The following is a 22553-nucleotide window of genomic DNA, read 5'->3' as shown; positions in this document are numbered from 1 at the left end:
TTTATCCGTTTCTCTGCCACCTCTCCTTGACAATGCGTTTAGGTTGTGGAATTCAGCAAGTTAGCATGTGGCAGATTTACCATCTCTCTCGCTCCCTCCCCCCTTCCATGTCCTCAACATGAGCATGAATGCCCCCTTTTGCTGATTGGCTAGAATAGTGTTGTGTGGTTCGATCACAGCCACTTTGTGAACAGACAGCTAGCAGACCGTGGGGAGATATTAGCTACATTTGTCAAAAAAGTGATTTGGATTATAATCGGTTACTCCACCTTTAATGGAAACTGTGGCTTGTTATTTCTCAACATGAAATGAACAGGGACCAGGAGAATTTCATTTCACACCACATCAAGTCAAATGTATTGGCCTACACTTAAATGAAATAAACAATATTACTGATTGCATGTAATAAAAAACTGGTCAAATGTGCACCCAGCAGTCATAATCATATTGAAAAACCTGGCCTAGTTATGTTCGCCAACATAAGCTCCAACAATACTTAAAATGTTGAGGATGAATTTTAGATTGGAATAGTCTACTGTACTTGAGTAATAGATCACATGTAGAACACACCAGTCTATTGTATGTGAATAGTACTTCAGAATCTTGCAATACTCATTGTGGATAAAACATGGTTAACTTGCAAAGAATTGTCTTCTGCAGTACACCAATTTGCATGTTTGTCTACGATGTTATGATGCGATGTGAGCATCTGGATGTGTGGTGAACACAAACGTCCAAAACTTAAGAGTGAGGAGACTCCCAATCGAAGCCTTATGGAGGGAAGTGCTGCCCCCTCCTGTCTATTGTGAACTGTGTGCCTTCCTATTTATGTCCCTCAGGGTTCAATGTAAGTCTCATCTCATATTAACACTATACACAAACATTAACAGTCTTCTGAGTGGTCATCAAAATTAGTAGTTACCTCACACTGTGCTTTGAAGCACAATAAGGTGTCACATATGTCAAATGTGATCAGTGCTTATCCCACCAACATGAAGCCCAATAGCCTGTATTTTATTCTAATCCGAAGAGATGATCAACAAATAAAATCATAGATACAATTTTGACAGTTTTCATGCACTTCTTTAATATATCAGTTTTCCATATTCACAACAAATACATTAAGCTCTGTTTCCTTTTATAATATACAGTCTTAAATATTTTTACACAGAAATATTTTCTCAGAATTTCCTATATCAAAATGTCTGGATATTTTTGTGTCATCCTTTATGTCTTCATTTCGAAATATTTTATAGGTCATTTCATTTTGTTTAGTCTCCATGCCTCTTAGCAAACAGACAGTGTTTTTTTTCTTCTTTCCTTTGTACAGCTATTTACAGGTGAAAACAATCTCCCAAAAAAAGGTGTGGGGATAGTGCTCAGCTGAATGGGTTTATGGGACAAAGAGATTTAAGGTGCAGGCAAGGAAGCAGGAATAGAAGAGAAAAATGAAAATGGGGGAAAATTGTTAAGAGCAAGAGTCTCAGACACGAAGAACATTCTGGAACCTAAAACAGGAAACAGGGGAGAGGGAGGGGAAGGTTCTAGAAGAAATATATAAAAGACACCTCAGTCAAGTCCCATATTCTCTCATCCCATAGCCAAGATGAAACATCTGGAAATATCCACACCTCCACTATCCCTCCCCCTCCCCAAACAACATTCTTATAGAAAATAAGAACATCTTAAAAATAAATACCACACTCATTAAAAACACACTCCCATTTATTCCCGTAGCTTTCCTGTTCCTGGTTTGTAAAGTTGCACAGAAGCTAGTGGTGGCTGTGCCAGTGGGCCAGGATATCAGAAATAATATACACTTTATGACCGTAACCAACACATCTCCTCTTCAGGCTCTGACGGCACTCCATCTCCATCGACACCAAAACCAAACAACTTGCTCTTCGCTTTGCGATTCCTCATGAGGAAACATCTGTTCTGCCACTCCCCTGAATCAGAAGAGACCCAAATCGGGGGCATGGATCCTTGCTTGTGTTTAACCATATGCGCATGTGTCGAGTAGCGCCCGCGGGGTATTCTGTACAATAGCAAGCATGACATGGAGTCATTAGGTAGAAACAAAAGCCAGGCGGCATGCAAGCGCTGTGTAGCCTCAAGAGAAAAGAGGTAGAGCGAGAGAGAACGTGTGATGGATGCTCATCTTAAAAGGAGGAGTGGGAGGCAGGCTCGTGAAAGCGGATGGACGTGATCTCTGCCAGCCACAACAACGAAAATACGCCCTTGCAAAGTCTGGCGAAGGGCTGATTAACACACACCATTAAGGGGATAACAATTATCATAATAATAATCTAAAGTACTATATGTACTTGCAGAAATGGGGTTCTTTGGAGGGATAACAAAATACTGAGGAATGTCTTCTGTCAAAAAGGCTAAACAAAATGTCATACTGATGTAGGAATTGTCAAACGAGGGAGGGAGGACTGGGGATGGAAGCACCACCCTCAACACATTACTGGGGATGGAAGCACCACCCTCAGCACATCACTGGGGATGGAAGCACCACCCTCAGCACATCACTGGGGATGGAAGCACCACCCTCAGCACATCACTGGGGATGGAAGCACCACCCTCAGCACATCACTGGGGATGGAAGCACCACCCTCAGCACATCACTGCTCGCTCTGGGTCCTCTCTGCTCCTGAACACACAGCTGCTTTACAACGCTTCATTAACTGGTGCCATTATGCTCATGACAATATTTATTAGTCCATAAAAAGGCAAAATTGCTTGTTTGCTTCAACCAATTTCCACAAAGTGCAAGTACAAGCATCTCAGGATCCACAATAAAAAGTTAAACAAATACAGTTACAGCTAAAAAATAGAGTACTCTAGGAACAAAAACAAAAAAAGTGAGTCAATACATTTTAAGTCATAAATAAAGTCTAACTGTGCAGGCCTGCCTGTCTACAAGAAAAAAAGGCAAAACAATAGAAACAATAATAAAAAAAAAAACATTGACCCCCTTCAGACAGACACTGGAATGCAAAATTTGAGAAGTATTTCTACAAAAAAAAAAAAAGCTGGCAAGTTTCAGAAATTCCAAGAGACTCCTAGCCTTATGCAGTTGTCTATGTGGTTTCTGCGCACAAAAGATGGCAACCATCTTGTAACATTTCCCAGGCCAAACTTTTTGGTGTTTAAAGCCAGACAGACAAAACACATTTGAAATACCACAAGCATTCTGTTGAATGCCAAAGCTTTTTTAAAAGCTTTTTTTTTTTTGCACTGCACCAAATTCATTTCAACAGACTTTGACCTGCAAATTCACAAGTATAGAATTGCGTTTCCATGGTGTTAACGTAAACAACGGTGACCAGTTTACACTGACCTTCTCTGGACACTTATGTTCATCAATTTGGCAATAAATAAATAAAAAAAAAATTCTACATATAAATGTGTCGCCAACAAAATCTGTGAGAATGTAGCCATGTAAATACATCCGCATCATCACATTCTGGCCTGGCTTTTCGTGAAAATGCCATTAGCCAACGTGTCCTGAAGCTTGTTTTTGAAAGAAAGAAGGCATAGCTCTACGGCAACCATAACCTTTCACAGAATATATTTTACAGTGATATTGATATCTGACACTGTAATACGGGTAAGCTGGTTAAAAGCTGGTCTGCCTTTTACAGCATGCTGTGGCACTGACACAGCCAGTGAAAGGTACTGTCTGTTTGGCTCTATGCAGATTGCACCTCATATTTGAATGTAGCTTATCGACTCAAAGCCGGTGTGCCCTGGCAAAAACCAATAAAACCTTCTCAGTCTCTGCGGAATTGTGCCGTGTCATTCACAGCTGGGGTTAAAGCATGTTTCCGTAGCTGCTTTTCAAGAGAAAAAAAAGAAAAAAAACTCAAGGAGCACCAAAATGACAATTAGTGGCCATTTTGCACATGGTATAGATTTTTGAAGCTCAACTACATTTGACTCGTTGGACAATTTCCCCTCCTCTTGACATTGGGCCTTGTACAACAGAGCAAACGATCACTGCCATGGAATGTAAGTGGTTGTGAGGTTGCTGAAGGCGTGGGTCGGCGATGCTGTAGGAGTGAGCCACGGCTTTTCTGTACAGGCATGAGACTAAACAACAACATGGGGGAAGGAATGTACAGGACTTGCTTTCTACATAGCCAAGAGGAAGAACATCCATCCTCTTCCGCTGTGACAAGCTCAACATGAAAAAAAAAAAGAAAAAAAGAAAAGCTTTTACACTAGCAGCTCCCGTTATACCCTAAAACATATATTAAAAAATGTCATTCAAGTCATCTTCCAAACATGGTTGGCCCTATGACCTCAAACACCTCACTGGGATTGGATCTGACCTGACTCCCGTCGGCCCACACCAGCCAATGAGCAACCGTTGGGGGGAGGGGGCGGTGGGTATGGTCATTCAGTCCACAGTCCTCAAGTGCCAATGGTCGCTAAAGAGTATCCTGTGCCCTGACTGTGCCCACCACCACCTCCACCTCCCCAACCCCACTGCTCATCCGCTCTCTTCGGAGAGAGAGCTGAGGCCTGATCTCCCAGAACAACTCCATCCACTTTTGCCCTTAAATGTCTTCACGCTCTTCCTTCAAACACTCCTGTTCATTCTCTTGCCTGTCATGGGGAGGGGTGAGGGGGGAGGGCATGTCCGTTTCTCTCTCCAGTGGACTTGTTTCTTTGCTTCTCACCACGGTCTCTTTTGGATTTCATTGTCGACCCCCTTACTCTTCTTTTTCCTCTTGGTTGTTTTGTCTTCAAGTGTTGTTGTTGTGGTTGTTGTTGTTGTTGTTGTTGTTGTTGTTGTGGTGGTGGCTGGAGGGGAAGGGGGAGGGTTCAAGCCTGGTTGTTTGTATTACATATTGTGAACCAGAGATGTCCTGTTGCAGAGACTTTCCTGTTGTTTTTCTTTTCTTTTCTTTTTTTCCTTTTTTGTTTTGTTTGTTTGTTTGCAACTCCATTTGAGGCTGTTGCTCTTCAGGTTAAGAGGAAAGAGAAACAGCACATTCTTTGAGACTAGGTATTTTTTTTTTCAGCTTTATGCATGAACCCACTGTAGGAACACAAGACTTAGCAAAAGGTGATGAGGGATGGACTAGTGATGTCTGCAGCACTACTTGAAGGCTGAAAACTCCCCTGTTAGGACAGAGAAGGAGTGAGCATGCGTTAGTCATATCACCCCACCAGATAATAGACATGTAGTGTAGCTTCACACAACTTCACTAGCTTGACACACTATAGCAGGTTCTGTATATAGGGCTACAACATCATTGAAAATAAATAAAACTAATATATTAAATAGTTATTTTTGCTGGTGCACTCCTTTGTCTTTTACTGTATAAATTACAAACCAGTACTTGGTGGTGTGTCTGTGTGTGTGTGTGTCTGTGTGTGTGTGTGTGTCTGTGTGTGTGTGTGTGTGTCTGTGTGTGTGTGTGTGTGTGTGTGTGTGTGTGTGTGTGTGTGTGTGTGTGTCTGTGTGTGTGTGTCCCATACCATAGCAGCCAGCCTGGATGGGGGTCTTTGGGGAGGCGCAGGCGTACAGGCTGAAGTCTTCCGTCTGGAAGCCGGCGCGGTTGAGCGAGGGCTCCGAGGCGCTGCGGTGGATCTTGGGTAGCGAGCGCGCCAGCAGCTCTATGGAGGCCAGGATCTGTAATGGGGGAGGTCACACGTAGAGATTAAACTGATGTAATGGTCACGAGAAGTGAGTCAATGTTACTCCCTCCCATTCAATGTTGCTGTTCATTTCCCCTTTGTTGTTCTTGTTGACAACCTGGAGCTGGTCATCCTTATGCTATAGTAACTAATTATTGTGGCTGGCTGACAGAAAAGCATTTTAAAATGTCTAAGAACTAGTTTAGTTGATCATTTCAGATACACACAAACCATATCACCATCTTTCATTTGCTTACAGTGCTCCTCCCCCCCGTTCACCAATCGCTCGCTGTGCTTTAGGTGACACTGAGGCCATCTAGTGGTCCAGTGGGCAGCTTACCGTCACACCACAGCAATCAGCAACACAGGACTTACCACTGAAGTTCACTTACTACCTAACTTAAAAGCATAACTGCTTTTCCAAATACATTTGAGAGAGTGTATGTGTGTGTGTACCTGTGGGAAGAGAGGCCTCTCCTCCCGCTTCTTCTTCAGGCAGTCGGCCATCAGCCTCTTCATGGCCTTGGGGCAGTTACTGCGCACTTTACTCAGGTCTGGAGCCAGGTAGCCCCGGCCCACCATAAATATGATCTGCAGGAGAGGAGAGGAGAGGAGAGGAGAGAAAGATAAAGAGAAAGAGAAAGAGAAAGAGAGAGGTTAGTTGCTTCAGGTTTAAGGCACCATCAGGGAACATCTCAGCACCATTGCACTGAGTTCATCAGTTCATCTCTTCATGTAGTGTTCATACTTTCAGGAAGTGCTACTATTCATGCTGTGTGTGCTGTATTTTGCCAGAAATATATATGCTGCCTTTTGGTCATTCATGAGCATAATCTAAACTCTGATCCAAAGAAAGGAGCAAGGACAGTGAGGGTATGGATTTAACACAGTATAGCATGCCCAGACCCTGTTCCATTCCAAGACTGTTCTGAACTGCCTCAGGATATTTCCTCATATCAGGATGACAATGATAATCACTGGGAGTCCAGGAATTCAGAACTATAATCACATCACTGATGGCCATCTGGCCATTTCTGATTTGCTCCAAATATCGTGTGTAATACTCTCTGGATATGAAGCTTGTGGGCCAATGACTAGATCAAGATACGATCAAATACATTTGAAGCATTGTCAACATAAGAGCCCCCCCCCCCCCCCCCCCACACACACACACACACACACACACACACACACACACACACACACACACACACACACACACACACACACACACACACACACACACTCTCTCTCTGATGTTACAGCGGTATGGTTGAGTGCAGAACAGGGATCAAGGCTGTACCTGGTCTCTGTTGTTGATGTTCGAGTAGGGCAGTACTCCAGACATCAGCTCGTATAGCACGACGCCGAAGGCGTACACGTCCGACTGGAAACTGTATGGATTCTTGTCCTGAAGCCGGATCACCTCAGGGGCCTGGCACACGCACACACAGACACTGACTTAGATGTTCTACATTCTAAAGTGGACTTGTTATGCGTTAAAGCCAGCAATGTAAGGTTGTACAGAACACAGCAGAAGAACTCACCATCCACAGGATGGACCCAGAGAGCTGCTCAAACTGGTGCGAGCCGCTCCAGCGAGACTTCACCGTGGCCAGGCCAAAGTCACCGATCTTCACCGTCAAGTCCTCATGCAGGAAGATGTCTGAGGGAGAGGCGCTGGTTAAGGCTGACCGACGACAGACTGGGAGATGGTTACACTAAAGGATGTCAAATCTTTTGCCTGTTTTTTTTGTGATTGTTGTTAAAAGCAAGAGGGAAAGTTATCACTAAACGCACTCTTCATCGGTTACATCTGGAAATGAAGAGAAATAATACAGTAATATGATTGATTTAGATTAAAATAATTTGCGATAAAAGACCAAATCCCTCCTTTGCCCAGGTCCAATAGCACTGCACAACTGCATGTCTATGCACAGCATATGGACCCTCAAGGAAAGCGAATCCAGTCATGGGCAATGGAATGAGACAGGAAGTCCTCTGCCTCAAGAAAGGATACTGTTGCTCTTCAGGTCTCTATGGATGATGGATTTGGCATGCAGGTAGCTGTGGAAGGTCAAAAAGTCAAGAGTCAGAGGGCATGCCCACAGTTACACACACACACACACACACACACACACACACACGCAACCACTCAAATCACGACCAACCCAAAGCCCTCAGCTGCCTGGTTAGTGCCAGGCTGGGAGCCAAAGCCCTTGTGCTTCCTTTCACAAGCTTGACAGAAGTGTTGTTCTCAGACGGGAGAAATTGGCAGCCATTTGTAGAGGCAAGGAACTCTAACTGAACTGAGCTGTATGACAGCGGGCCTAACCGCAGCTCGTTCATCTCCCTCTGTCATCGAGACAGCTCCGCAGCTCTGCCTGCCTCTCTGGACGGTGAAACCTTCTTTGAAAACTAAGAAAAATAAAGGATTCTTCAGGAGAACTCAGGTTGTACAGGTTTACAGGTTGTGCTGTGTAGAACTCTGTTTGGATATCAGATCAATAGCGGTTTCCGGCAGCTGAGAGTTTAAGGAGGGATCTTCTGAGACCCTTTGAGGGGTTTTCCTCTGTGAAGAACAGGCCACACAGCCATGGGCATACAAGCTATCCTGCTCTGCTCTGACTGAAAGAAATCTGGCCCTTCAGAGTAAATGTATAAGCCACAGATAGTACTGCAAGTCCCATTCAGTTTTCTAGGAGGAACAAACACACACACACACACACACACACACTAAACTGGGCTCAGCGCTGCGACTTACTCCATGCCCTGCGCTGTCTGACGGGCGATGTCGATGAGCTTGATCATCTCAAACTTGGTCTCAATGATGTGCAGGTGGTGGTAGAGGCTGGAGCCCTCGCACCACTGCGTGACTATGGCCAGCTGGGGCTTGGTGGTGTAGCCCATGAACAGCAGGATGTTCACATGACGGGTTTTCCTGATGATGGAGAGAAAGATGGGACCGTGAGTGAGTGAGTGAGTGAGTGAGTAAGAAAGAAAGAAAGATGTATAAAAAAACAGTATAATGATAATGATATTAGTATACACAATTAACTTAGCAAAAAAGATAGACAGATTTATCTGTCAACAGTATAATGTTAATTAGTATACACAATTAACTTCCCAAAAAGTACTTTTAATCCAGGTTAAGCAGACACCAAAGCTGATTCTAGCCTTGGAATGCGCACTAAAAGGGCTGCCTCTGCCTGTGATCATACCTGAGGACGCCCACTAAAGGGGCTGCATCTGCCTGTGATCATACCTGAGGACGCCCACTAAAGGGGCTGCCTCTGCCTGTGATCATACCTGAGGACGCCCACTAAAGGGGCTGCCTCTGCCTGTGATCATACCTGAGGACGCCCACTAAAAGGGCTGCCTCTGCCTGTGATCATACCTGAGGACGCCCACTAAAGGGGCTGCCTCTGACTGTGATCCTACCTGAGGACGCCCACTTCGTTCTTGAATGCCTGCAGCTGTTGAGGGGTGGGCGCGGTGACGTTCAACATCTTCACAGCCACATCACCTGTGGGATGAGAGTCAGACGCTCCTCAGAACACACATTATTTTAAACAATCTAATCTTCACAGCCACATCACCTGTGGGACGAGAGTCAGATGCTCCTCAGAACACACATTATTTTAAACTAATCTATATTCAGCATGATTGCAAACTTCTCATATCAATAATCTGTGGGGGTGTTGGATTTAAAAAAAACAAAAGGATAAATGCTTGTTCAAGAGTGTAGTCATACAAGTAATCAGAAGGTTGCTAGTTCGATTCCCTGTCGAAGACACTGAACCCCTAATTGCTCCTGATGTGCAGTGTGCCATCAGTGTAAATGTACAATGTGTATACATCCTTGTAAGTCGCTTTGGATAAAAGCGTCTGCTAAATGACTAAATGTAAATGTAATACAAGAAAACACAAAACTGTAAAAACTCTGGTTGATTTCCGGGCGTACCGTGCCACTTCCCCTTGTAGACGGTTCCAAAGGACCCGGATCCTATCCGCTGGCCCAGTGTGATCTGCCCCTCGGGGATCTCCCAGTCATCGCTCGAGTCCCGGCGGCCCAGGGTTTTCTAGGAAGGAAGGAAGAAGAAGAGGAGAACCGCAAATCGCATGAAGCCATGTCAGGACACAGACTTGAGTGGGTGGTCATTAGGATTATATTCATGAGCTGAATTTATGAAAAGGTCTTATTAAACAGTCTTTAGAGAGCGCCATTGAGCCAGGCAGAGGCCCCGTTGTGAGACCAGGGGAGATTCACCACTGACTCACCATTTTATTGCGGTCCTCAGACGAAGACGACGACTTGCGCTCCCGCTGTTGGCATGGCGACTTCTGCGGCACCTTCACACTGGTCAGGGAGCCTGGCAGCGAGGCAGGGGGCGTGGCTGACAGTCCTGCCGTTGTTCCTGCGTTTTTAATGGTTGTGTGTTTTGGGGAATGTTCGAAAGATGAGTGTTGATGGAGTAAGAGAAGAGACAAAGATAAACTGAGATGATGCTGGTAGGAAACAACTTTCAAAGGAGAAGGTCAAAGAGGGGAGAGGGCGAGGGAGATAGAACAAAAGGTAAAGGAACTGTGTGCTCATAAAGTTTGACATTTTTGTGGTGGGGGGAGGGGGGGAGGGGGGGGGGTGTCACATCATCCAGCACGTGCAGTGTGAAGTGAAACCTGTGAGCAAGGGTTGCTGGGAGGTGTAGTCTTAATGTACAGGGTTCCACTGAGGTGACGGAAATCTTAACTATAGGCCAACTCCTCTTCAATAGGCTAAAGAATCTTCAAAAGCACAGGAAAATGCCAGAGCATTTAATTTCAGTTTCATCCAGTATGGCCACTAGCAACTATTGATACTACTGTTGAACTACCATAAGACAGCATAAGAGATATGTTGATAGCATATAATGCGCGCGTGTGTGTGTGTGTGTGTGGGATTGACAAAAAGCATGTGAAAAGCTTTTAGAAAGACAGGGTGAAACACTCACGAAGAGACGGGTGCACAGAAAAACAGACAGACTGACAAGACAGAGAAGCACACAGGCACGCACAGGCTACCGGAGGAGTTGAGCAGGAGGGAGGGATAGAAGGCGGGAGAGAGGAAGGGGGGAAGGGAGGGAGGAAGGTAGGGGACGAACACAACGACACACGAAGGCCTAGCTACCTCGGAACACAGGCTCTGTGTCAAAATCAAAGACAGTGTCATTGGGGTAGGAGTATAGGAGGGGGCTTGAGGTCCGCGTGCGCTGTTTCCTCAAGCAGCGAGCTGGGTGGGTCGGGGGGGCTGCAAAAAGGGGCGAGAAAGACAGACACAGGGTCACGCCCGCACCCCTGCCCCGCTCCCAAAACCACTCAGGGACGGGGAAGAGGGGCGAGGAGACGGAGGGCGAGGGTGGGGTTGGGGGTGGGGTGGGTTGAGGGAAGAGGGAGGACAGCATGGTGTGGGAGTGAAAGGATCATCTGCTGTCTTGTGAGGAGGGTCCATGACTTTTCACACTAATTTTCATACTCTTAATTTCAAGCAACACTATCACTATGCAACAATTTGCCACTTGCATGTTTATATAGGCAACCAGTAGTGGCATCATCATCAAATTCATTTTCATGGTACATGATCATGTGGAGAACAGATTAACACACCAGTCATTCCCACTAGCCATCCAGGATATGCTCTGTGTAGTTCAGTGTTCCGGGACAGAACAATGTGAAAAAGCACAACATTGCCAACTATAACGGCAAAAGACACCAGTTAGCATGTTAGCAATGCTTTTAGCAGTGACACTTTTTGGTGGTGTTTGTAAGGTTTTTGCCTGATAGTAAGGAATTAAGCTTGCTATTTTTAGACGAAAAATTCCTTACTGCTGCTTTAATTAGTGGCTGCTACAAATGCCAAACACTCCCTTTAAGGTAGTGGAATCAGAAATTACAGGTGTTGGGTCTTTCAACCTGACTGCATGAAATAAACATTCAAATGTATCTGCTATGACAACAGCCCTGGTAGACCAATGACGTGCCTTAAATGTGCTGGTGCATCAAATTGTTTGCGTTCTAGGAAAGTTGTTACAGTTTTAAAAATCATATAAAACATATAAAGATATACCAAATCATTATTTTATATCATATTTAGAGACATCTTATGAGTCTGGAGTTTCATAATTGTTTACAGTAAAAAGAAAAAGGCCGACATGCTGACAGCTATGGGATTAAAATAATACCTCCAATACATTGGTGTTGGAGGCTATATGGGGGTGTCTGGGCTTCTGACAGATCAGAGATCAGTGTCAGGAGGGCCCCACAGACACCCCCTCTTTCTCTGTGACGCAGGTCACACAGGCAAAAACACACACAAACAGCATGGAAACATGGGATGAAGGGAAGCCACTGAACGAGTGTGTGCTTGTGTGTGGGTGTGTGTGTGGGTGTGTGTGTGCGCACATGTGTTTGTAGTAGTGGACTCTAACCTCTGAGAGCCTGTACACATGCCTGTGTGTGTTCACACTGCCAGTTGACCTGTGTAACTGTGGATAGGTGCCAGAGAGAGTGTGTGTGTGTGTGTGTGTGTGTGTGTGTGTGTGTGTGTGTGTGTGTGTGTGTGTGTGTGTGTGTGTGTGTGTGTGTGATACAGTCCGTGCACTTGTGTGTGACAAAGGGGGATGCGTACCTCCATCAGACCTCTGTAAACCTTGATCACGAATCAAGTCCTGCAACAGACAAGAATCAAATGTACTTAACTCATGTACACCTATGTAACACTTATGTACTTAACTCATGTACACCTATGTATAACTTATGCATTTCATGTTACATTTATTCAATGCCATTGTAATCTTTTCAACATTATGCCAGAGATATCACCTTTCTGGAGTTTCTCATACTAAATGTATTTTGCAATTGGGAACATTCTGTAAGAAACTCTAATGGCGTGTCATGGTTTAAATACATTTATGAGAGACACTACTGTGTGTGTGTGTGTTGTTGTGAGGACACTCACGTCAATGTTGACCGGCTCGATGGTGTTGATATGGACGTTTGGGGCCGAGGAGGAGCGATCCCTCTGGCCAAACTGATTGCGGTGGTCCTCCTCCCCTGGGCGGAAATTCTGTGGGATGGGAATGGACTTGGACGGGGAGACGCTGGCGTGGCACAGGGACCTGAGAGTGAGAGAGAGAAAAGAAGAGAGAGAAAAGAAAAAGAAAAGAGAAGAGAAGAAAAGAAGAGAGAGAAGAAAAGAAGAGAGAGAGAAGTAAAGAAGAGAGAGAGAGAGAAGAGAATAGAGAGAGAGAGAGAGAGAGAAAAGAAGAAGAGAGAGAGAGAGAGAGAAAAGAAGAGTAGAGAAGAGAGAGAGAGAAGAGAATAGAGAGAGAGAGAGAGAGAGAAAAGAAGAAGAGAGAGAGAGAGAGAGAGAAAAGAAGAGAAGAGAAGAGAGAAGAGAATAGAGAGAGAGAGAAAGAAAAGAGAAAGAAAAGAAGAGAAGAAAAGGAGAGAAGAAAAGGAGAGAGAGAGAGAAGAAAAGGAGAGAGAGAGAGAGAGAGAGAAGAAAAGGAGAGAGAGAGAGAGAGAGAGAGAGAGAGAGAAGAGAAGAGAGAGAGGAGGAGACACCTTCAGCACAGTGGGAGAGAACATGGTTGGCAGACAACAGGGGTCCTAAATCCACACCAGACCCTGCCAGCCTACGTCTCACAAGCTCAGTGTCTGCTACAAAGTCTGGAACCCTCAGCGGTAAATTGAATGAAGGGCTTGACGGGGCCAGTGAGCGAGGCTTTGGGGAGTCTTTCAGGTGACGACATCATGAAAAGGCTGTGCGTGTTTGTGTGTGTGTGTGTGTGTGTGTGTGTGTGTGTGTGTGTGTGTGTGTGTGTGTGCTGGACAACCTACATGCACCCTTCCTTCACTGTGGCACTACACATGACACTGAAAATAATCTCAGGAGAAAGCGTCTGATACATTTACCACGCAAATGTCACAAGATGGAGAAGGACAGGAGTGTAGTCCACCATGAATACCAATAGCAGGGATTCTCTGAGTCAGTGAATATGAAGCACAAGTAAAGTGCTAAGAGCACAATTTGAAGGTGTGAGAATCGCTTGCTTTGGGGTTGGACCTTTGCCTACCATCTATCTAATGGAGCTCCCTGGGGAAGGTATAGTTTTGGATCCATGTCAAACACAGAATCACAGCTCCTGTGCCGGGCGTCAACAATGCAGGTTTCTTTCCTTTTGCTGCATCGTATGAAGAGGCCCCTCATTAAAGGGAGTAGGCTTTGATCTTCAAAGCACATGACAAACAACTGGCTCCAGTGACCTAAATACACGCTGGCTGTGTCTCTGCAAATGACTTCAAGCGAGGCTGTCTCGAAAGCTCCGCGGAGTGACAGCTGCGTCTTACCCGGTTGAGTCGGAGGGCGGCAGGGACGGACACGCCTCGGACATGGGGGTGGTCCCCTCGGACGACACCTCCTCCTGAGTGATGGGGTGGTGCTCAAAAAATTTGGAGACCAGCAGCAAACTGCAAACACGCATATAGATACATATTTAGCACAAGACAATAACAGAGGCAATGTGTTTGAGTTAACAAAGTCCCAATTTCAAGAGTTACTTTTCAGAGTCTGTTTAAGTGTGCACTTTGTGCCAACCTTATGCTTAGGCAATAAATAAATAAATAAATAAATAATTACCACCATCATGGCAGGTTAAGATTTATACCACAACAGCTTGTGTACAAACAATACTGGACTCTTAAATAGGTTGCTTTCGGTAACTTTGATTATTTAGCACTTAGGAGTGCGTCTGAACTACATATCCCATGAGTACTTACTCTAGTTGGTCATAGTTCACACACATGAGCGGGACCTCAGTGCTGCAGCGCTGATGGAACTTGTAACCACATGTTTGACAGCGGAAGCCCTGGAACAGGAGCTTCCGGCAGAAATCACAGAAGGCCAGCGTGAAGAAAGTCTTCCTCACCTGCCAGCCAATCAGAGAAAGAGATGTTGGAGGGTGTGTCAAACAGGCTTTTTTGCTTTTTAATGGACTAAATTGTGAATGATAAATTGTGTGAAAGTGTCACTTGACTTAATAACTAACATCTTAAAAAGGCAGTTATTGTATTTATATACATGCTTGTATCTTGTAAAAAAAAAAAAATGTGGGCTTTTAGAGATTCTTTCACAAACACCTTCCCGTAATGTACTGCAAATAAACTCCCTCTCCTCCCACCTCTTACACAGTATTTACATGTCCTTGTAGTCCAAACATTACAGCCCACTACTATGTACCAAATCAATGCAAACAGAGTGAGAATCTTGTCACAGTGACCAGGGGTAGGTGACTATACGACACAAGCCAATGTCTGCCAAGTCAAATTATTCCGCCAGCAAGCTGCACATTCCGGGGTCAAACTCACAAAGTTATGGGTGGTCAACGGCACGTTTTCCAGAACCTCCACGTGAAGCTCCTCGCCTGTCAGCCAGGAGATATCTGTATCCCAGCCAAGCGGCTTCTTTTCCCTATAGCAGAAAACAGAAGGGGGGGAGGATCCAGACTCAGTCAGTGTCTGATTTTATTGGGCTTCGTCCAATCAATCAAACTGTGCATATTCACATGCACTCACCTTGGAAAACATCTGCTCTCTGGTTGGTTTATCATATTAAAAAAAACTGTTTGCCCACAAAAACGAAACATAAACTATTCCAGTAACTGTTTGCTCCCTCTCTCGCTGAAATATGTATCCGCTGTTTTAAAAGTGCACGACTGACCCTGAATCCCTTGTGGAATAGGATCCCCTGGGGAGCTGGTTTATCAAAACACATGAGTCATGTTACTGTGTACTGACCTCATGTATTTACAATAATGGCTCTAATAGTAATGGTAACATTTGAATTGGTTAGGCACATGAGAAAACATTTATTTCTGCAGGATTTTATGTAGATTAGCTTTCTGGTAATAGTGGAGAGGCTGGTGCCACCGTAGAGAGTAAGAGCAAGCTGACGGAGTTGTCTCCAAACATTACATAAGGGTGGGGGCGTTACATTTGTGTTAAGATTTGAAACAAATGTCACAACACAAAACAAACAGGGAAAGGTAGAATTCAGGAGTGAGCAGTGATGACTACTGGGCAAAAAGGCATTAGAATTGGTCAAGGCGTGTGTGTGTGTGTGTCTTACCCATCCTGTATCCTGTAGACAGCACAGCACTCGGGAATCAGACCCCTCATCATCAGAGCCTTCTTCAGTGAATCCCTCACAGTCATTCCACAGCGAGCTGGGACCTGAGTGACATCGCACGCACACACACACACAGTAAGGCCACCCCACAGTCACCAGTCTAAAACACCAGGGCCAAAGTTAGGCTGTATCAACTCAGGCTCTCCTCTGTAGCTAAATCTGGACGTGGCAATTTAATTTCTTGGCTCCTCTGGCCGTATCTAGGCTTTTCTGTGCTAGCCCGACAGCCACACGCTGCGCGGCTAATCAAAGTAAAGGGGGTCACCTACATTCACTCATTTCCCATGGACTCACACAGCTCCACAATCTGCTGAAGGAAAATTCCTCCCACCCTGCTTGACTGATTGCCTGCCTGCCACCCTCCCCTCCGCGAACCCCAACCAAGGCCCACAGTATCTGAATCATCATTATCAGGACAAAGGCAAGCTCTTATTTTCCCAAGGTACAGTTGGCGTCATGGCGATTTTAAGAAGAGGAGATGCACTAGGGCGTACTAAAGAGTGGAGCAAGAGGATGCTACACAAGTGAAAAGGTGAGTGCACAAGACAGCGGGTTTGATCGCTGATCACCTCTGGATAACATATTCAAATACACATATCTGCTTGCGCGCGCACACACACACACACACACACACACACACACACACACACACACACACACACACACACACACACACACACACACAGGCAATGATAGTCAAACTCTCTCGTACCACAGTCCTCTGTTTGTTGGGCAGGAACACCCTGACGATAGGCTTCTGCGGTGAGCGAGGGTTGCCGCGGGCGGCGTCGGTGGGGGTCTGCAGGACGGCCAGGGTGTTAGGGGCTGGGGGGAAGCCCTGTGCGCCCCCCAGCTTGACATCCAGCAGGGCGGCGGGCGTGGGAGAGGAGCAGGAGAACTCTGTGCTATTCCCAATGGCCTCCAGGAGCTGCTGTTCCCGTTGCTGCAGAGCATCTAGCTTACTGGTGTACTCCTCATAGGCCTGAGAGGAGGAGAGGGGAGGGGAGGAGAGGAGAGGAGGAGGAAGAGGGGAAGAAAGAGAGAGAAGATGGAGGGAAGAAGAAGAAAGAGATGGGTGGAAAGAACACAAGATGGAAGGAGTGAAATAAAGAAGCGAAGAAGAACACAACAGACGGAAGACGGGAAGAGAGCAGTGGTAGAAAGAGCAGAGAACAGAGGCAGAAACAGAGGATTAGAGAAGAGCGGAGAGGAGAGGAAATCAAGGTGACCGACACAATAACACAATATAACAACAGTGCATCTGTCTACATAGATAACTACAGCAAGAAGCTCAACTCTTCATTTAGGCTAACTAGCACAATATAGCCATGACAAGTGTTCTGTGCAACTGCACATAGATTACGGATTGAATTATATTTACCTGGGGAACGGTTGCGATCCTACAGTATGACTCATTCCCCCACTCTACAACACTCTATTTTTTGATGACCATTTAGATCCAAACAAACATTTAATGGTATTCTGATGACTGAGGGTGTCTCGGCATCAAAACAGCAGACATCATACAAATGCAGTGACCTTACTGGCAGTATTGGAAATTTGTGGTAAAGTGATCATGTTACCCACATGCCAAATCACTCAATTAATCCGTATGAGCGTAGAGTTAGTAGAGAAGAAAATGGGAACTGTTTTGTCATCTCACCTCCAGGTATATGGACGGAGGGTTGTGCTCTCCTCCAAACTTGTCCAGAAGGGCTTCTAAGTGCTCCTGTGTCAACTTAATCATCTGCTTAATGTTCCAGATCTACAGCGGGGGGGGGGGGGGGAGAACAACAAGGTCCAAATGTCAACACATCCACACTCAATCCGTTGCATGTATATATGGTGTGATACTTCTGCATGGGTCCATCTACTGCCTGAGCTTCAAACTCCATTTAAATGTATAGGAGGGTGTCCCAGCGATATGCAATCGTTTGCTGCACGTGTTAGCTTTTCACCCTGGGTGCGTCGCCTACTGCTCTCAGGCTAGGCACAAGGCAGAACAAAAGAAAAATGCTTAGCTGCTACGAGTTCTGGAGGTGTGAAAATGTTCGCGGTCGTGGTGAAAGCGAGAGCTCTGCGTTGGGGCTTCCCCAGAGGGACTGGGGACAGGGTGGTGAACACTCACAAGGGTCCCACACACTGCCTAACCAAAGCCAAAAACCATCCCAGACACACTGATATGCATATGACTAATCACATGATTTCTACCTCACATGTGGCAGTCTAAGAATTCAACAACATGCACATGGAAAAAAAAAAAAAAAAAAAAAAAAGGAACAGTTTTTAGTGTGGCCTGAAATCAGTGTGGTGTTAAACAACTCGTCACGCTTTTCACAAAACACAACGAACACAAGCACACATTGATCATCTCACTCCCTGAAACAGAGCAGGAGACTTTCATTAGAAGAGACACCATCCATGTGACATGTGAGACATTTTTAAATGTCAGGTGAGATTTATGTTCCCTAACGACATCTTAAAAAAAAAATCATTTCGGATCAAGAACCGGTCTGATTTGATCTAATCTCACATTCCAACAACTGTGCAGTCAAGTTTGTGCTCGGTACAGAAAATAGTGAAGACAAGTTGAATCCTGTGCTAGCATTAGTGTTGTGTTATTGCTATTGTCATTTAAATTTGGCACCTTTTTATGTGGTTGGGTTTAGAGTGCTCTGCTCATCGTATGCTCTTAACACAGACCCATGGGACTGAGCGATGGTTAAACATCTTGGGCAACTGACAACTGAAACAGGACTGTTTTTTATTATTTGTTACAGAGTGTCTCATTTGTTAAGTCAATCGTGAAGCAATAGTCTCCATGTTCCTTAAATGGTCGCAATACAGCTGATTTACCCAAATGGGGGAAGCTATGCAATCCTTGTGCCTGGCATGTGCCCCCCACCCCGCACCCTCCAACCCCACCCCTTTAGGTTGGCTGTCCATAATCACAGCCACCTAAAAATGCGATCACAAATGCGATCACAAAATCCAATCAGCTGGCACGAAACTGTGAGCTCTTGTTAAAACCTTTAATTGATCCACTTAAACAGGTGGCTGCTTAGGGTGTAAGCTTAAGTAATAGAAAATCTGCGGCTGGGTATGAAGAACAAACTTAGTGTAACCCTAAAACAAACATTTGATGCACTCTTAATGACCACAGACAAGTCTGTCAGTATTTAAAGACCGGTACAAAAGTAAGAAGAGCTGCTGTTGTATACAACTCACGACATACAAAAGTGCAACTTTAAGCATCATCTTTACAAAAAGTCATATTATTAGCCTGCTTTTGCGGTCATGACAGACCGATCATATTTAGTACTCCTTCATGCCAAGAAGGATAATCAGATGTCAAAGTGTACCGCTGGTTCAAAACCTGGGTTTGTGCAACGAAATGCATAATGTCAATAGCCTGTGTAGCAAACATCGAAAGAAAGAACAATATTTTGATGAAGACATCTGATAGAGTATGTAAACTGAAGGCGTAACAACTTGGCGTGCAGACAGTGGTGGAAGAGAATTCTCTTTGCACATACCTGCTACATAGGCCTCCGATACTACACCAAAACACTGTAATAATTCTGCATTATTCCTCACAGACCATCCCATTAATAATTCAGAAAATAAAATAAATAATGTAAGTCTAAATCAACCAATACATGGCGGGGAGTTTGCACGACTACTTGTTTAACGTCAACGTTACATGTTATAGCCCTTGAGATTCGGAATGAAATGCATCAATTAACTGAGGCAGACGGAAAAGTCGGTGTGGTCGCTATATTAATGGCGTATTCAATTTGGTAAAACAATGCATACGACGAAAAGGCGTTAGCTTTTAAGCTTTTAGATGTATAAACAGATAGCTAGCTGTAGCTAACAATCTTCCTGCTATGCTAGTGAACTAGCCAGCGTAGTCTGTTGGCTACAGCTGCAGTGAGCTCAGGAAAAATAAAGCGAAAAGCGAATGAAATATAGGCAGGCCTGATAATAAACACTGCTCAGCGAACTGCACTGCATACGCGAAAGAACAGCTTGTGTCGTCATTGGGAAAGCCATTTTTAGAAAATATGTTTGCATGTAAACCAGCGCACAATATCAAAGATAATCGTATACAATTTGTGCATCATCTTGCCCCCTGCAATGCATCCCCACGATCCATAATACAGCCGGTGTTTCCTGAAGATCTACATCCAGCAAGCTCCGCTCGGCACCCGACTCCCTTGCCCCTCGCTACCCTGTCAGCCACTGCATACCTCCTCGGGAATGTCTTGCTGACATTCGGGAATCCCCCCGGTGCAAGTGGTGTCGAGCCCAGCGCCCAGTTCGTCCAGTCCCCGCTCCCGCTCCGGATCACGGTCCATGGTGTCTCCGTTGAAGACGGGCGGTGGGGACTCGGCGCTGCTCAACGCCGCCATTTTAAACTGCGAGAAGCTGAGTGGAAAATAATAGGGGAAAGAAACAGAGCATGAGACAGGAGGGGGAGACAGAGAGGTTCAAGAAACGTAAGCTGCGAGGGGTAAATGGGGATAGTGGAAAGCATACATACCAAAACTGGTCGCACTATGCTATACATTTGCACTTCAGGGTCAGTACAGCAAATTGATGACAATTGTATTCTACTGGGGCTCATGTCCTTCCCCTGGGAATTTTCAGGGAATCAAATATGTTACTTCTACCAGATGCTCTTAATTATTCCCCAGAATAAACACAAAGTCCACAATGGTTACCATTTCTACTTTCATTCAGTGTCATTTTTAATTGTTATTATTTTCTCCATAGATCATCAGTAGTCTGATTCATCTCTTATACCAATCATTTATTAAGAACACAATACATTAATTCTCATAAGACTCTCATAGGCCATTTGTTGCATCACTGATGGAGATGAAGGTGCATACAGGAGTCCCGATACAGAACCTTGCACAGTAGTGTTGGCAAAACCACTTTCAACTCAAACTCAAATAAGACAGTGGAGGTGGTTGTGGATTTCCGCAGGGTGAAACATCCAATCTCACCAGGAAGTGGATATTAAGGTTGTTCAGGCATACAACCTTGGTGTTCACCTCAAAGACAAAATGTATTAATCTGGCAACACAGCAGCACTGTACAAGCAAGGACAGTGGCGACTACCTACCAAGTGAAGAGGGCAGGACTCTCCTATAAAGGTTCTATGACTGTGATGGCATCACCCATCTACTATGCAGTAGTCTGCAGGTGCTGCTGAAAAGGAAAGACTGGACACACAGATCAGGAAGGCTCTGTCCTGATCTGCTATCGGGAATCCGGTCAGTGAGTGTGTGAAAAGGATGATGGCAAAACCACTGGCCAGTGGCCACCATGGATAACACCCCCCGCCCGCCCGAAGCTGAGTGGACAGCTCCTTCAGTGACAGACTGCTCCAGCCAAGGTGAGAAGGAGCGCTAGTCTCCCCGCTACTGTGACTCCTGGACTATGAATCAGATGTGATAATCATCTGTAATTCTGCACTAGTCTGTTTACTTACTCCAACATTATCCGGTGACTTCTTGAACTGCATGCGCAATTTCCACGCATTGAATCATACTATCTGTATCCATTTCATATAACATTGTTCTGTGACACTGTTAGCATATAGCGCTATTTCAGTGCCCAGTCTGACTCTGTGTTGTTCTGTGCATCTGACAATAAAAGACTTGAACTTGAACTATGCACTTCACATGTTTATCCACTTATCTATCATTTGAATGTTCCATAACCATTTGGCCTCCAGGTGTAATATCTTGTTTCACAAGTTTGAGTTCCAAATTTGCCTTAAGTTTGCCAGCAGATAAGCATGTTTGGCAATGTCTCTGGCTGGGGTCCTGAAACTGGTTTAAAAGAATCATCTGTGCATACACCTCCATACAGTTACAACTGAGAGGAAAAACAGGTGGAGATAGAGGAGGAAGGGGTTAAAAACCTGCCATAAATACAATAGCACAGTGGAAGAAAAAAAGCTGAAAATAAATTGTGTCAAGGGGTTAGATACAAGAGGCACAGCAAATTAATCCATTTGTATCCATCATCACATGTTCACTTTTCAGGTACCATGTAGCAGAATGAATCAGGACCTGATCAGGCCCAGATGGGACTTTGCTCTGGAACAAATCTGTGTCAGACTCACGCCAGCTCAGGGCCATGTCCATTACAGGGAAGGGTGTGCTCAGCAAGTCACTTGTGCCACTCTGTTCTCTGCCCTGGAAAAAAATAGTTTAAAAATAACTCCTAACTCGCTAAATGTCACCATAAGTTCTTGCCTTAGTTAAATTACACACGACATTTGTGTGGTGTTACAATCTCAAAAACAGATTTTGAACATCCGGAATGGTAACCATGATTCAATATTAACATTGCTGCATATCTAACCCACAAAACAGGCTGGAACGCTTTAACCCCATGATCAAGAAGATCGTATTGTGTTCAAAATGTATGACATTATGAATGTCACTATGAATAAACCTAAACTTTGTATAGGAATGTAAGACTGCATTTTAAAAGATGTCACTCAATCAGTTCCTAATTTCTGTTTGAAACATTTTCAGCTGGAAGAGACAGAGGGTCCTTGTAGAATTTTTCAAAGAGAACACAGCTCCATGATGTACTAAGGTTCATATTCACGGGGCAGCGGCACTAGAATAACAGAAATTAACTG

At 44.8% G+C, this 22553-nt stretch overlaps 1 protein-coding gene across 2 annotated transcripts; it reads right to left on the bottom strand.

Annotated features, from left to right (window-relative positions):
• Positions 1-1061: 1061 nt before the first annotated feature.
• braf (B-Raf proto-oncogene, serine/threonine kinase) lies at positions 1062-20346 on the bottom strand. Of its 2 annotated transcripts, XM_012841383.3 has the most exons (20): positions 20137-20346; positions 17547-17648; positions 16596-16865; positions 15824-15927; positions 15064-15166; positions 14476-14624; positions 14047-14166; positions 12653-12812; positions 12323-12362; positions 10826-10945; positions 9940-10076; positions 9623-9740; positions 9100-9184; positions 8423-8599; positions 7679-7725; positions 7206-7324; positions 6962-7093; positions 6115-6249; positions 5500-5653; positions 1062-5139 (listed from the first exon to the last, which is right to left on the bottom strand). In XM_012841383.3, the coding sequence occupies exons 1-20, from the start codon at positions 20296-20298 to the stop codon at positions 5117-5119; spliced, it is 2457 nt and encodes an 818-aa protein (XP_012696837.1). In that variant the 5' UTR covers positions 20299-20346; the 3' UTR covers positions 1062-5116. The 2 variants fall into 2 exon arrangements, with proteins under 2 accessions (XP_012696837.1, XP_031438398.1); XM_031582538.2 differs by lacking the exon at positions 10826-10945 and having other exon boundaries at positions 20137-20345.
• Positions 20347-22553: the final 2207 nt, after the last annotated feature.

The sequence above is a fragment of the Clupea harengus genome, chromosome 16, assembly GCF_900700415.2.
Source record: "Clupea harengus chromosome 16, Ch_v2.0.2, whole genome shotgun sequence".
Taxonomy (NCBI): domain Eukaryota; kingdom Metazoa; phylum Chordata; class Actinopteri; order Clupeiformes; family Clupeidae; genus Clupea; species Clupea harengus.
The sequence above is the reverse complement of the archived record's forward strand: the minus strand, read 5'-3'. Positions and strand labels throughout refer to the sequence as shown.

Coding starts and splice junctions, on each gene's coding strand:
- braf (XM_012841383.3), bottom strand. CDS start 20,298: ATGGCGGCGTTGAGCAGCGCCGAGTCCCCACCGCCCGTCTTCAACGGA. Junction 10,077..10,825: donor CACAGAGCCTGTGTTCCGAG/GTAGCTAGGCCT, acceptor TTAAAAACGCAG/GAACAACGGCAGGACTGTCA. Junction 7,094..7,205: donor CTGGGTCCATCCTGTGGATG/GTGAGTTCTTCT, acceptor TGCGTGTGCCAG/GCCCCTGAGGTGATCCGGCT.